The sequence below is a fragment of the Drosophila navojoa genome, chromosome 2 (assembly GCF_054131105.1).
Source record: "Drosophila navojoa isolate 15081-1374.11 chromosome 2, UAZ_NAV_1.0, whole genome shotgun sequence".
Lineage (NCBI taxonomy): Eukaryota > Metazoa > Arthropoda > Insecta > Diptera > Drosophilidae > Drosophila > Drosophila navojoa.
The window spans coordinates 3420627-3435658 of record NC_142890.1 but is presented as its reverse complement, the minus strand read 5'-3'; the positions used below and the strand labels follow the sequence as shown (position 1 = coordinate 3435658).

Sequence of the window (15032 nt, the reverse complement as noted above, 5' to 3'; positions counted from 1 at the left end):
AATGCTACATAATCTTGGCCGCTCTCTCCGCTACGTCATGTGTGGCTCTCAGTTTTACTCGCTAGTCGCGTTGCTTCTTTTTCAAAGAGAGTATTTGCCTCTCTCTTTCGGGTAGTCTCTCCTGCCAGCTGATAACATTCAGTCAGTAGTTGCCTATCGATGCTCTTATCGGCAGAACTTGTGTCATTCGTGAATTGTTGCTGCTGGTGATCTTCGGCTTGCGCTTAGTTTATATACATATTTGTTATATGTTGTTTTTTATGTGTTTCCATCCACTTTTGTTGTCACACGTTAATTGGCATTTAATTAAAGAGCGACGATTGCAAACGTGTTTATTCCGAATTGCGCGCTTGAGCCGAGCGGACGTATCATCTGCGCGTTCTGTGCGCTACCTTTTGAAAAAACGAAAATAAAAAGAACACAAAGAATTCAAAAACCATTCACCACCAATAACAAAGGAAGCCGGCAACAACGACAAATCCGTTGCAATTACCCCACACAAGGAAGGGAATAAGAAGTGTCTGTGCCAAAATAGAACAAAAACAATTGTTCGGTTTTTTATTGCACACTCGAAATAAAAAGAAAGAAACACACACACAAGTAAATAAAATAGCACAAATCAAAGAACGATAATAAAGCGTGAATTATCAAGATTGATGCAAATAAAACGAAAAATTGGAATAAATCAAAACGCGCAGAATCCAAATCATACGATACTTTAATAAAATTCACAACGTTGTCTCGCGAATTACGGGTCGCGACATCGTCGATGATGTCTGGTTATGTAGAGTAGAACGCAGTATATGGCCAGAGCACACAAGCGCACAGGGAATAGGCGAACGGAGCGGGACGCATCTGTATACAGCAGCACGTAAACACTGACAGACATAGTGAGAGCAGGAGGCGCTCTTTCCATGCGCGTCGTATTTTTCCGCAAAGATTGCGGACAGTCAAGGCAAAGTACATACATATCAGCCAGCAACATCAACTTTATATCAGTGCCACTACTGCTGGGTGTCATCATAATTGCGGGCCGCCATTACAAAAGGCCACGCACTTTGAACATTTTACTTTGTTCATCATGTTGACGTCCGTTTTAAACTTTGCCCAATGTGTGGCGGAAATTTCCTTGCTTGGCGGCATAGAAATCGCATCAGTTGCACTTATTGTCTACTACGTTTTTGCTAAAACTCGGTAAGTAAAACTAACATAGGGCATGCATGGGAAGCAAGATAAGTCATCTGATGATGCCGTCGTCAGTGGTTCTGCCGGCAACAATAGCCAGCAGCATCTGTCAAGTTCAATTAATGACGCCGACAGCCAGCTGTACATACAGAACGCATCTGTATGCATGCACTAACAGAAACACACACACATATACATAAATATGTACATACATATGTACCTAAATACAGTAGTGGCAACCATATTGGTACGCCTGTTTTTAAGCTGTGATTGGTTTTTCAACAATATTTACACAATGTAAGTGAAAGCTTACCAGATGAAGATGATTGTATTGGACTTATGCAATCTGTCATATTCATTAAGCTTTAGTCATATACTCTGAATGAGCTGTTCTTATCAGCAATAAGATAAAGATGAAGACAAATACCATACACATGAATTTATAATTCTTGCAAACATTGCATTTCTATAGAAGTTAAAATTGTAAAGAAATCTTCATACGTTAATTGCGTAAATTTCCTTATCACCAGCTATCGTCCACCTTTCCGATTAAAAAGTGGTTCGATAAATTAATTTAAAAATGACAAAGTTGTAATCTTAAAGTAAAAAAGCTTTACTCAAAAACAAACCAATGCAAATTTGTCTTACTGCAATAGATGCATGCATGTATTTACATGTGTATTTATGTATGCATGTATGCGTATAAATTGGTTTTGAAAAGCTTTGTTATATTTAGACACACACACACTCACATGCACATTCAGGTATACAAAGAAAACACTTAAAAATCGCGTAGTGAATGATCGTTCAGTGTTGTTGCTGTGACGCGTAAGTTATGCAGCGCATTCGAAACGAGCTTTTAAATTTGGTTCGCCAAATCTGCGTGTCTAAACGTGTCGTTTTAGGTATGTGACGCATTGCACTTATCGAGCACGTGGCGTAGCCAAAGGAAGAACAGCCGATAGTGTCAGTGGCCTAAGGATGCGCAAAGGTCATTTGCATGCAAGTGCATTCTCCCACTGCTGACGCAATATTCAATGTATTTGTAGTTCGTTTTGCATGCACTCACACCTGTGCCCGCTCTCTCTTTCTCTCTCTCTGCCTCCCACAACGCCGCTCTCCCGCGCGATCATTCTCTTCTAAGTGTGGTTGTGATAACACTCACTGTTGTGATAGCACTCGTTCGATCGTTTGGCAACAATTATCATAATTGAAAATCTCCTCTCTATATGTATGTATGTATACACATACATATATAGCTGTATGTGTGTTCTGTAAATAAACATTAAATGACCAGCTAATTATCTGATTGAGTTTTTGCTATTGTTATTTCGAGTGCACCCCCGTAATCGCTCCGTAAAGCTATTGAGATTAGCTACTTCATAGCAGTGCAAAGCTCAATTCATAATTTGAGCTGATTGATGTTTGCCTCAGTTCGAATTATAAACCAATAAACGACAAAACCCGCGATAAACAGAATGACTATGCATGAGCTCATAAACATACACATGCAAATGCAATAAATACTAGCTAATAAAATAATTATACTTTATAGCCGATATTAACATTTTCATATTTTGTATTTACCAAATTTGATTTTAAAGTACAATTTGAATATATGGAACGTTCTAAATTGAAATCGACTGATGTTGAAATTGGCGTTTCTAAATCTTAAGTAATTCTAATCTGATGAGGCTCTTATTTTGTACTATCATATAATACGTAAATACTGATATATATATGTACATACATATGCACATATACATGTATAAATTCATAAACATATACATACATACATATACATACATATGTGTACACTTGAGCTAAAGCTTGAAACTAAGAAAAAACTTTCCATAACACGAGTAACTGAAACAAATAAATTTATGAGTAATCTGATTTCCTATGTCAGAATAATATTAGCTTAAATACTTGTTTAAACAAATAACACGATATGGACTTTATTATTATTTAGAGTGGTTGATCTAAGGTGAGAATTTAAATGTTTCTTTTTTTAACTAAGATACGAAAATTATATTTTTAGACTTCATATAATCTTTACTCTTGTTTTTTGTTACCAAATGAGTGAGTATTTATCTCACGTACTTTTGACACTATTTCTAGAGTCTCGTCTCTTAGATCTCTTAAGCTTCGAGCGTTGGGATATTGTTAAGGTTGCCTGCGAGAGCAGCTTATCAAATCTGTCCATGTGGGCGCTTTCGTTCATGTCAGCCTCATCCGTGAGTGTGGTTTCGTCTGTCGCGCTAAGGGAAGGCGTCCTTGGGCGGTTAATCATTCGCGATGTGCTCGATATATCAGAAGAGCTGTAACTTGCATTGCCAAGAAACTTTTCGTCGTTCCGTTCGTAGTAGTCGATATAGTTACGTAACTCTGTGATGCGTCGCATCTCGTTGTCATTTTGCTCTCGCAATTGAGCTTCCAGCTTTAGGTAGCCCTGCAGCTTCAGTTTTTTCTTTGGCAATTGCGCCTGATTTTTGTAGTAGTTTGCATAGTACGAGTTACGCTGATCACTTTGGAATTGGCTAATACTCCGATACATTTTCAAAAATATGCTGGGATTGGTAAAATAGTTGGCAGCATGTGTTGGCATTGAACTTGTAATGGCTACGCTACTAAAGCTACGATTGCAGACGGGACACTTTCGTTCGCCATTTGTTGAATTCGGCGCGCAGTTAGCGCAGACTATATGGTGACAGCGACTAAGCAGATATTCTGTACCGGGTGCAGCCTCCCGTTTTTTAAAACAACTATTGCAATGTACAGGAAACATTTTAAGTATATTTTCACAAATAACGGTTTCTCGTTTATCTATCTGGCAACATAGTTTCGATAGTGTCGTCGATATTCACCAGATGATGAACGTCCTTGCCACTTTGTTGCTTTTTATATATACATATGTAATTTGTATTTGCGTATATATATGAATGTATATGTGTATATATTATACTTTGCACACAATTGAATTAGCTTTGTTTTTGTGGGCAACTAATTACTTATCAGGCAATCGTACATGTATGAATGTATATAATCTAGGTTAGTGAACTTTATAAAATACATACGTACGTTCAGCTGTATATAGCAAATTGGACTACAGACTATATGAGGTGCTTTCAGTGGGGCAATCGTACTTTTTATTGCGCACTATTGAGTATAATAGCAGTAACTATTTACAGTGGCTCACACCTTATTTCGTGCAGCAGCATAGTAGAACTTTGAAACCGTATTCCCGCTAAACCAGTAAAGATATCCAAAAAATTTAAATGAGGTTTTATTTATTGGTTATTCATTATGTATTAACACTTTCAATTATTTTTATATTATAATTAATAAGTTTTAAAACTAAAGAAAACTAAAAAAACAGCCCCTTTCCATGTCACAGCTTATTTCGTGCACTTCACTTTCAATGACTTTATTGTCCAAAAATTCTTAAATTAGGATAATTTTTTAACTCATTTTTGTTTAATCACCTCCTTGAATAGTGATTCCATCGAGTTTACTCATTTTCGGGTGATTCCGCTGGAGATTTTTGGCCAATCCTCCAACACGGCCGTTTTGAGGTCATTTTTATTGAATATTGACCATTTCCGAATGGCCACGCCCAATTTTGCCCACAAATTTTCTATAACGTTCAGGTATGACCACTGGGCCAGCGGATTTACCACATTTGGACTGTTCCAGATCAGCCAGGACTAGTCAATACCCGGTTTATTGTTTTGGTCATTTACCTGATGCAATCGGGATCGCCCTTCTAGACGCAGTTCTTCTGCATTTTGGAGCAAATTCTTCTTCAAAAAGGATAGGTACATGTTATTGTTCATATTACCATCAATGAAAACTAAGTATCCAACTCCCAAACCCGACCTGCAGGCCCAACCATGCAACAGCCACTGCCATAGCTCATATTTGGTTTTAGGTGCTGATCTTGGAGCTCAGTATTTGCTTAACGGCCATCATATTGGAACCCATCCGACGCAAATATATTAAATTTTGACTCATGTGCATATATATGGGTCGGATTGGAAGCAATCTGCCTGGCGCCCACCAAATACTGAGCTCCAAGATCAGCACCTAAAACCAAATATGAGCTATGGCAGTGGCTGTTGCATGGTTGGGCCTGCAGGTCGGGTTTGGGAGTTGGATACTTAGTTTTCATTGATGGTAATATGAACAATAACATGTACCTATCCTTTTTGAAGAAGAATTTGCTCCAAAATGCAGAAGAACTGCGTCTAGAAGGGCGATCCCGATTGCATCAGGTAAATGACCAAAACAATAAACCGGGTATTGACTAGTCCTGGCTGATCTGGAACAGTCCAAATGTGGTAAATCCGCTGGCCCAGTGGTCATACCTGAACGTTATAGAAAATTTGTGGGCAAAATTGGGCGTGGCCATTCGGAAATGGTCAATATTCAATAAAAATGACCTCAAAACGGCCGTGTTGGAGGATTGGCCAAAAATCTCCAGCGGAATCACCCGAAAATGAGTAAACTCGATGGAATCACTATTCAAGGAGGTGATTAAACAAAAATGAGTTAAAAAATTATCCTAATTTAAGAATTTTTGGACAATAAAGTCATTGAAAGTGAAGTGCACGAAATAAGCTGTGACATGGAAAGGGGCTGTTTTTTTAGTTTTCTTTAGTTTTAAAACTTATTAATTATAATATAAAAATAATTGAAAGTGTTAATACATAATGAATAACCAATAAATAAAACCTCATTTAAATTTTTTGGATATCTTTACTGGTTTAGCGGGAATACGGTTTCAAAGTTCTACTATGCTGCTGCACGAAATAAGGTGTGAGCCACTGTATTAATTTTGAAATAACATACAGTAGTCAAAAGTCAAAAACTACTTTCTAATAGTAGACATATGATAATCTATATGTATTGTTCGGACTTATTTGTTTGCAGAGCACCCGCTATTATCGCCCGTTTATTTCCCAATTTAAATCTAAGCTATCGTTCGTCGCTGGGGAAGTTCAACACCATTGGCAATGAGATTTTATTTACGCTCCGTCCAAATGTAAGTTTACACCTCTTATCAAATCGCCTATTAACCTTAGAGCACGCAACCAAATACATGTGTTCATATGTGTATTAATGTGTGGACAGTGAAATGCGAACTGATAAGCTCTTCATTCAGTAAATCACACAGCGTACACATGCAAACATTACATGTGGCGCCATTCGTAAATTCCGTGGAGTTGCCATCTTTGTTGTTGTGCGAATCGATAGAATTTGCAATCGATTAATGTACATTTGTAAAGCTAGACGAAAGCTGTCGCTCAACGCATTCGGCTGCCGGCGTTTTATTGAATGAAATGCGTAAAAAGCAAAGCACAAACATACATATAAAAAATTGTGTTAGTTTTAATTAAAATGAATGAGTTTAAGGCGCGTGGCTGGTTTGAGGTAAGTCTTGTTCTTGGTTCGAATGGGTAGACGGATTATATTACGTATTTTTGCATTTGCGCGGGCGAATTGCATCACATGAATGCATACATACATATGTACCTATATGTATATTTGCTAGAATCTGACATTGTTATGCTTATACAGGAACCCAAACCGCAAAACTTTCTGGAGCATGGCATCGGCACTCGAAATATGCTACAGCTGACGCCTCATGCTGGAATAAAGCCGTTCAAAAGCATTTTCAACTGGGGAAATGTATTTCCCTATGTGGCTCAGGTGGTGCGCAGTGAGAAATTTGATTATCGCCAGGTGAGTGCACTCTCTACATAATAATTTGAGTTAACACCCCATGCTCTATGTTGCGCAGGTTACGGAAATCGTTCACAATGATGCCGTCTTTAAGCATGCCATTAAACAGGCAGCTGAACAAGCCCTGCGTGAAGAACGCTATGCCAAAAATGGACACCGACTACTTGCTCGCAGCATTAGCGGCGACAAGGATGAGGAGCAAGACGAAAAGGAGGGTATATCGTATCAAAAGATACTGCATAAGCAAGAGCAACGCGCCATCACAATACTCAAGGAAATGGGCTCCACTTTGAACAACACATTGCTTGCCATAACCTCTTGGCTGCTCTACAAACTCCTGCCATGCTTCCTATCTGGCGTTGTGACCAATACGAAACAAATTGAAATGTTGCAGAATGCCTCGAAGCGGTCACCAGACACACCGCTGATCTTTGTGCCACTACACCGCAGTCACTTGGACTACATAATGGTGACTTTCATACTGACCAACAATGATATTCGAAGTCCTCTCGTTGCCGCTGGCAACAATCTCCAGATACCAGTTTTTGGCACTCTACTGCGTGGCCTAGGCGCCTTCTTCATTAAGCGCAAAATCGATCCCGTCGAGGGCAAGAAAGATGTGCTTTATCGTGCAGCTCTACATTTGTATATAACGCACGCTCTGAAACAGGGTCACAACATTGAGTTCTTTATCGAGGGCGGACGAACGCGTACGGGCAAACCTTGCATGCCCAAGGGCGGCATATTATCTGTGATTGTGAATGCCTTCATGGATGGCAGCATACCGGACGCCCTGCTGGTGCCGGTCTCTGTCAACTACGAGCGTCTGGTCGATGGTAATTTTGTGCGTGAGCAGAAGGGCGAGAAAAAGGTGCCTGAGTCGTTCAGGAAAGCCATTTCGGGCATTTGGAAAGCCCTCAACTCCAACTATGGTCTGATGCGCATCGACTTCAATGAACCCTATTCAATACGCGAGCTCGTTAACTCGTACAATAAAATTGCACGTGAAGATGGCAACTCAAAGGTCTATAAGCCAGCATCCAGGTAACATAATATAATATATCCACGTATATATATTTCATACATATTTTCTTTCGCCTACAGAACCCTGCAGCACAATCAATCAACGTCCTCGTTGTACGGCACCGATGTCGTCTGTGAGGAACATCGTAATCTTATCGAAAGCATCTCACGCCAGGTAGTTTTTGACTGTGCTGCAGCCACGTCTGTGATGTCTACCAATGCTCTGGCCTTCTTGCTGCTCACACGTTTTCGCAATGGCGCCGAAGAGCAACTAATTGCCGCTGCGCTTGATGATTTGCGTAATACACTAACTGGCTTCAAGGATTTGGGCTTCTCGGGCGAATCTGCGCACATTGTGGCTTATGCCTGTGATCTGCTGGGCGCAGGTAGGCCATACTCTTGTCCATCACTTTAAAGATTTTTTTTATATGAATTCAAAATTTGTACAGGTTTGGTGACCCGCATACGCGACGAGAATGGCCGCATGTTCATACGCGCTGTACCCACAGTGGAAAGTTTCATAGAGCTGTCGTACTACTCCAACATGCTAACGCCTCATTTTGCCCTAAGTTCCATTTTGTTGACTACATTTCATTCGCTCTTGCCTGAGGCCAAAGACGATGCAGAGGAAGCACCAGGTGTTTCGCAAAAAAAACTAATTGAGACTGCTCTGGAAAATTGTCTTGTCTATCGTTACGAATTTATATTAAACAAGCCAACGCAAGTATTGGAAAATATGCTGCATAAACAAATAGACGAGCTTCTTATCAATGGTTGCCTGCGCCGAAATGAAGTAATGAATTATGAAACATACATTATATTCATTATATAGCCTAACGATTCTATTTATAGGTCCAAGATTCTGATCATACAATAGAGTCGCGACGCTTGGCGTATCATTTGGCTTACGAATTGGGTGATAATGATGACTACGATAGTGAAGAAAATCTGCGCGTATCGGAGGATTCCGAGCTGCTGTTGCTGGCCAGAGAAACACTCGAGCAGCAGCGCAACATTTGTGAGGTCTTGGCACCATTTGCCTCCACATATTTGGCTGTCGCTCAGTCGCTGCAAATTCTCCATCGCAGCGCAATGCTGGAATCAGAATTTATCAGTTTCGTTATCAACGATATATCCAATAAGGTTACCCGCGGCAGCTGTATATATGGTAAGAAGAAGTGCTATAAAAGGCCTTAAGATAATAAACTAATTAATTTTCTTTCTAGCTGAAAGCATTTCGACTGACTCCGTGCGCAATTGCTTAAAGCTGTTTGAGAAATGGTCTGTGATTGAGGTGTGCAACCAGCGCGGCCTGCGTTTGATCTCGCTCAACACGCTTTACGAGATGTCGCGAGAGTCGCTGAACTCCATTGTCAAGAAAATTGAAGCCGTCGTTCCAAAGCTCAATGCGGGTCACTTTAGTCAGCAAAAACTGTTGAATGATCCGCCGCCAGTTTAACAAACTGCGTTTCCTTTTTTGATATATCATCGTTGTTTTCTTTACGTTTGGCATTCGTTTTTCTACTTCTCCGCCTCTTTCTCTCTCTCGCTCGTTACAAAGTAGTTAATCCTACTTAAGATTAAAGTGCATACTCTTAGATTTTAAATTTAAGACGTAATATATATCTTTAGTTATGTTTTTTTTTTCGTTCTTAGTTGTACGAGTATGAGTTATGTCAATGCCAAAGAGCTGTCTACATTTTTACTGTAGGTCAGCTAAGCGACTAAACCAAAAGTGGAACAAAATATGTATAAATGATGTACTACATATATGATATGTGCGCACATATGTATATAAGCATATTTTTCTACGGGCAATTGTCGAAGCAACTATATCAATACATAAATTTATATATCTATATATAATGTGAACCAAATAATGAACTGATTTAATAATGAAATAAACATTTTTGAATAAAACTGAATCCGTGCAATGCCTTTTGCGTTTATTCTTTCCAAAAATTTCAAAACATTTTAAATATACATTTTCATGACTCTTAACTGTCCTACAACGTTCTTACTTAATGATAACAAACAATAAATTATATAGGGAAATATAAAAGCGTCCATAGTCCAACGTTATTCAATGAGTTGTGTATAAAAAATGCAATAAAAAAGATAATAAGCAACAAATATGCCGTAAATGTATATATATATATATAAAATAATCTATAATCAGGTCTATTAAACTACGGTTCCGACACGGCAGAGGCAGCAGCCTCAGCCACATTACTAGTCGCATCAGCAGTTCCAGTTGTAGTCTCTGCAGCATCCGCTGTTGATTCCGTTGTGGGTACAGCATCTACACTGATCTGCTTGGTTTTGGCCCTCTTAACTGTCTTCTTCTTGGGCGCGCTGACATTAATGCGAATGCCCTTCTGTCTTGCCAATTGCTTTAGTTTCGTGTCCTGCGTACAGATATTGTTACTCAATGATGTATATTTTAATTTGAAGAATGTGCTTACCTTCATCTCTTCGTCCTTCAGCTTGCCGCCAATCTCACCGGAACAACGCTTGGCGCCGCAGAAGCAAGCCTTCTTGCCATTGTTCATCAGATCATCCCATAGGTAATTGAACGTAAGCTCAGTATTCTGCAAAGATAATGACATTGAAAATGTGTTTATTCTATCTCCATTTTATCCTTACCGCTGGTATGTCCTTGATGGCGAAGAGTCCCACTCGATTATTACAATTCACTGTCCACTTTTGGGTTGCGCAGTTCGGCTCACAGGAATGATTCATGAAGCGAGCCAGATTTCCCTTGGGACCCGCATCAATGATGAAATCTTTCTCTACGCCCAGGAAATAAAAGTTCTCATCCCGATTCTTTGTCTTTTGGGCCATGCGACGCTGGAATTCGGCATGATTGATTACCTCGCCGACATACTCGATAATGAAGTCGCCTTCCTGAATGGGCTCGCGGCAGACCAGACCAAAGCCGCGTTCATTCATGTAGACGACCTCAAGACGTGGCGACTTCCGCAGCTCAAACAGTTGATTCTCGCATCTGGCGCCTGCATGACAGTGATCCGGATGGCATTCGTGGTAGAGCATGCGATTGAGGCAACCCGACTCGGGGCCACAGGGATGGGCGCTGCCTGGCTTGCAGTCGCAGATGTTCAGGTCTTCCTCGTTGTAGACGAATCGCACGGGCGGCACTGGCTTGTTAGTCTTGATCTTGACATACGGCGGCGGGTGAAGCTTATTTCCATTTAATCGACCCAACGCCTGTTCCTGCCGTTTCTCCTTGATGATCTTGAGGAAACGTGTTGCCTCCTCCACGCCGGCCGTATAGCGTTTAGACATTAGGGACTTACTCTTGTTGCCGTCGCCAGTGTCGCCCTCAATATACAGATAAACGCGTCTACGCGATATCCAGCCGTGATCGTTGGTGCCAAAGAAACGCACCACAAAATCATTCATGCCATGCGGCTTCTTCAGTATATTGTTGGGTATCTCCGTGGGCGGCAATATGATGGCAGGCCACCAACGGAAGTTATTGAATTTGGCCCACACGATCTCACCATAGAGTGGCAGACGTCCGCTCTCGCACTCCTCGCAGATGTAGCTCTCGTTGGTCTTGATTGGAATGTTGCGGCAGTGCGCGTGCACCGCAATGGGGCAGGTCTCGCAGCAGAGTAGCTCGCCGCCACGCACGCAGATGTAGCACCACAGCACATTTAGGTTGGCGTCCGCCTTGGCAATGTTGTGCCTGGGGCAGATCAGATGGGTGACGGTAAGCATGCGTGAGCCGGCTGGAATGCAGCGAGAGTCCTGGTGATATGTGGCCGGACACTTGACGCACTTCGTCAGCTTGGCGCTGCCCAGCTGCTGGTACTTGCCGCTGGGATCTTCCGAGACGCAGGTGTGGCACACGTGCATCGGGCAGCGTGTCATGGAGTTGCTGACGTTCGCCTGCGGCCAATACTTGCAGCAGCTGGCATGGAACACACTGTTGCACAGTGGCTGGCTGCAGTGGATCAGCTTGTTGTTGGCCGCAGAAGACTCCTCTGTCTCGAGCTTGATTGGCGATGTCGGCGGCGAGCTGGCTGGCAATTGATGCTCGTGGCAAATGCAGCAGGCATTCGATTTGCCAGTAGCGCACTCCTGACATATAAGTGGCTCTTTCTCCTCCTCTTCCTGCTCCCGCTTCACCTCATCGCCAGTTATGTGCTTCACCAGCGCTGTCGTCGTTGTTGGCTCTACGTCCGAAACGGGCGATGAACTGGACACCGGCTCGGGCGTCTTAGCAATTGCTTTCGGAACTTTCATCGACTTGCCGTTTTCACTCCCCTGCTGCGCCAGGCACGTGGCATGCAACCAGGTGTTGCAGTTGAGTGAACAGCGCTGTATATCGCCGCCCGGCTCGTAGCAGTATTTGCAGACAGGCTCGCGATTCAGACCACGAAAAAGATATTTGCGGTCCAGCTGCAGAATATCGTCGATCACTTCTTCAATGGCTCTGCCAATGGGTTTTTTCACTTTGTTTTGCTCCGCGAGTTGTCGATCCGGTTCCATTAACTCTGGGGTATGCAGTGTTGAGTGGGATGCAGCTGCACTTGAGTGGGATGGAACAACCGGTGTTAGACTGCGTCGCAGCATCATGGTCTTTAGACGATTCGAGAGACGCTTTATTGTTCCAGCGCCACGTCCGCGTTCCGCGCCTAGGCGAGCCGATCCCAACAGCTCTTCATCGCCATTGGCCAAATCTCGCTCCAGTTCGCGCAGCTGCAGCTGCTTAAGTGACCAAATGTTACGGACTACCGCTAGCAGTACCTTTTCAACTTTCTCCTCCTGCCGATGGACCATCACGTACTCCTTGACCGCATCGAACAGTTGACCAAACTCTGGATTCTTATAGTTAACCAAGTCAGGTGAATGCATCTTTTCCGCAGAAGCATCCGGAACAGAAGATGTGTATCCCACTTGGGCCTCAACGTTGCCACTGAGCTTGCGGCGCTTTGCACGTTTCTGGTGATTGTGCTTGACGGGCGAATAGGCCGGACTGAACGGCGTGGAGGAACGTTCTCTCTTAACGGCCACCAGCTGACCCGTAGACGTGGACTTGGCCAGCAAATTATCGGTGGAGTCATACAGGCTGCTACCCACATCGGAGGTGTCGTGACGGACGGACTTCGATTGCTTGCGTTTCTCCCTGTTCTGAGTGCTGTAGGGAGCCGATAGGAAAGTATAAGAATCAGTTAATGATGGATTAGCTTCTACTTACATGGCTGATTCGTAGAGGTCAAAGAACTTTTGCATGCGCTCTGCATACGGCAGCTGAGCAACAATGTCTGCCTCGTCGATGGCTTGGTGCCACACGTGCAGCTTATTCTGTTTTGCCACCATTTGGCGGTATTTGGTGCTACGAGGCCCGAGCTTGATGCGCACCTCTTCGCGCAGATCTTGAAATGCTTTGAGGCCGGCGAAGGGCAACAGATTCTCCGACTTGATCCAATTGTGGCGACCATTATCGGCAAAGAAGCGAACATGCACCTGTATTGGCATCGGCGCTCCGGGCGCACTGTCCGTGGACTTGCGTTGCGGATGCGTCTGTGGATTGCCCACAATCTGACCCAACGGATCCGGACATACCATGCAGGGCCAGTAGCAATAGGTAAACAGCTTGCCCCAATAGAGATCACCCACCTGATAGGTGGGCCAGCCCGCATCGGTGACAATGGATGAACCCTTTGCACTATCTAAACTGATCGATGAGGGCGATTTGATCGATTGCTCGCTATTGTTGGCGGGCTCTATATGATCTGGTGGAGATGACAATGGTTCAACGTCGATCGCCGTAGACTCTCCCGGGCCGTGGTCAGCATCTTTAATTTCCTCAACTTTTAGCTTTGGTTCATTTTGGTCATCAGACTCGTTTATTTTTTGTTCGGCCTCTTCCATTGGCTCAACTTTGATTGGCAGCTCAGGTTGGCCAGGACTCGCTTCCATTATACCCTCTGTACGCTGCAGTTGCTCCTCCACATTTGGATCTACACTCGATTTATTGGCTGCATCATCAGCCCCAGTGCTCTTAATCTTTTGCTTTGGACCACGTTTCAGTTTACGCTTGAGCTGTTTGCGTGCTGGATTCACCAATGCCACATCCTCAGCGTCGGCCTCGAAGCCCGTGCTGTTGGGTGAATTGGCGCCATTTTTTATGAGCAGCTTATCAATGGGACTCATGTAGACAGCAGCCGCAGCCGTTACGTAGCTCTTGGGCGAGGCCACATCGCTGTCCCTATCTCTGGCATTAAGTTCACAGCTGCTGTTTAGAGGCTGATTACGTCGACGTGTTGTGCGCATTTTGTCTGAATTGTCAGACATAGTGGTAATAGGGGAGTTGGCATTGGCATAGCCAATGTATTTGGGGCTCAAGTTTGACTGCAAATTTATCAAGTCACGCTTTCCTAAAGAGAGTCATTAGGCTTGATATCTAGTTTCGATTAAACAACTTTCTACTTACTATGTTGTGTTCTTGCTCGTTGTTTTTCTCCAGTTGTCGTTTCTTCTGGCGTTTGCGGTGTTTGCCGCATTTCTGCTGTGTTGTGCTGTTCATTTTCCGTTTGCTGCTCACTACTGTCCGTGGCCGACTCGGCGTCGTTTAGTAAATTCCGAAGCAGCAAATTTCCGGGAAAGCGTTTAATTTTGTTTGAGGATTGCAGCTCAGATTTACTTAGCGTTGGTGTTATGGAGTCTGTATTTGCTTTCTCCATTGCCACACTTGATTTATGAACATCATCAGCATTTTGCATGTCTATATCTGTTTTAATTGCGCTTATTTTCATTACTATAATTGCTTAATTATTCAGTTTGCATTAACAAGCACAGAAATAATACCAAGCATACCAAGCGCTTGCTTGCGCCAAATTATTGTACAGTGTTGCATTACCATACATCTGTGGTCACCCCGAAAACATTAACATATGCCGCAACATAGTAACAGAGCACACTGATGTTAAACCGAAAACAATCAACTATTATTTTCTCAAAGAGAACTAATTTTATAAATGCAGTTTTATCTTAAATGATAATTAAACTAGATTTTATTTCAGTCCTCAAAGAAAAATAGTGTACAA

General features: G+C 42.6%; 3 protein-coding genes across 4 annotated transcripts; 1 reads left to right on the top strand and 2 right to left on the bottom strand.

Annotated features, from left to right (window-relative positions):
• The first annotated feature begins 6 nt into the window (after positions 1-6).
• Positions 7-9870, top strand: mino (glycerol-3-phosphate acyltransferase mino). 2 transcript variants are annotated; one of them, XM_018112394.3, is made up of 8 exons: positions 7-1194; positions 6118-6229; positions 6766-6930; positions 6989-7974; positions 8035-8339; positions 8403-8746; positions 8806-9121; positions 9180-9870. In XM_018112394.3, the coding sequence occupies exons 1-8, from the start codon at positions 1082-1084 to the stop codon at positions 9410-9412; spliced, it is 2574 nt and encodes an 857-aa protein (XP_017967883.1). In that variant the 5' UTR covers positions 7-1081; the 3' UTR covers positions 9413-9870. The 2 variants fall into 2 exon arrangements, with proteins under 2 accessions (XP_017967883.1, XP_017967884.1); XM_018112395.3 differs by lacking the exons at positions 7-1194; positions 6118-6229 and adding an exon at positions 6461-6618.
• nenya (RING finger protein nenya) lies at positions 3003-4368 on the bottom strand. The gene has a single exon (XM_018112401.3). It carries the CDS (start codon positions 3971-3973, stop codon positions 3281-3283), a length of 693 nt encoding a protein of 230 aa, XP_017967890.1. The 5' UTR covers positions 3974-4368; the 3' UTR covers positions 3003-3280.
• On the bottom strand, positions 9236-14846 carry NSD (Nuclear receptor binding SET domain protein). The gene is made up of 5 exons (XM_018112391.3): positions 14420-14846; positions 13181-14363; positions 10600-13120; positions 10419-10544; positions 9236-10361 (listed from the first exon to the last, which is right to left on the bottom strand). Exons 1-5 carry the CDS (start codon positions 14739-14741, stop codon positions 10143-10145), a joined length of 4371 nt encoding a protein of 1456 aa, XP_017967880.1. The 5' UTR covers positions 14742-14846; the 3' UTR covers positions 9236-10142.
• Between the last annotated feature and the right edge of the window lie 186 nt (positions 14847-15032).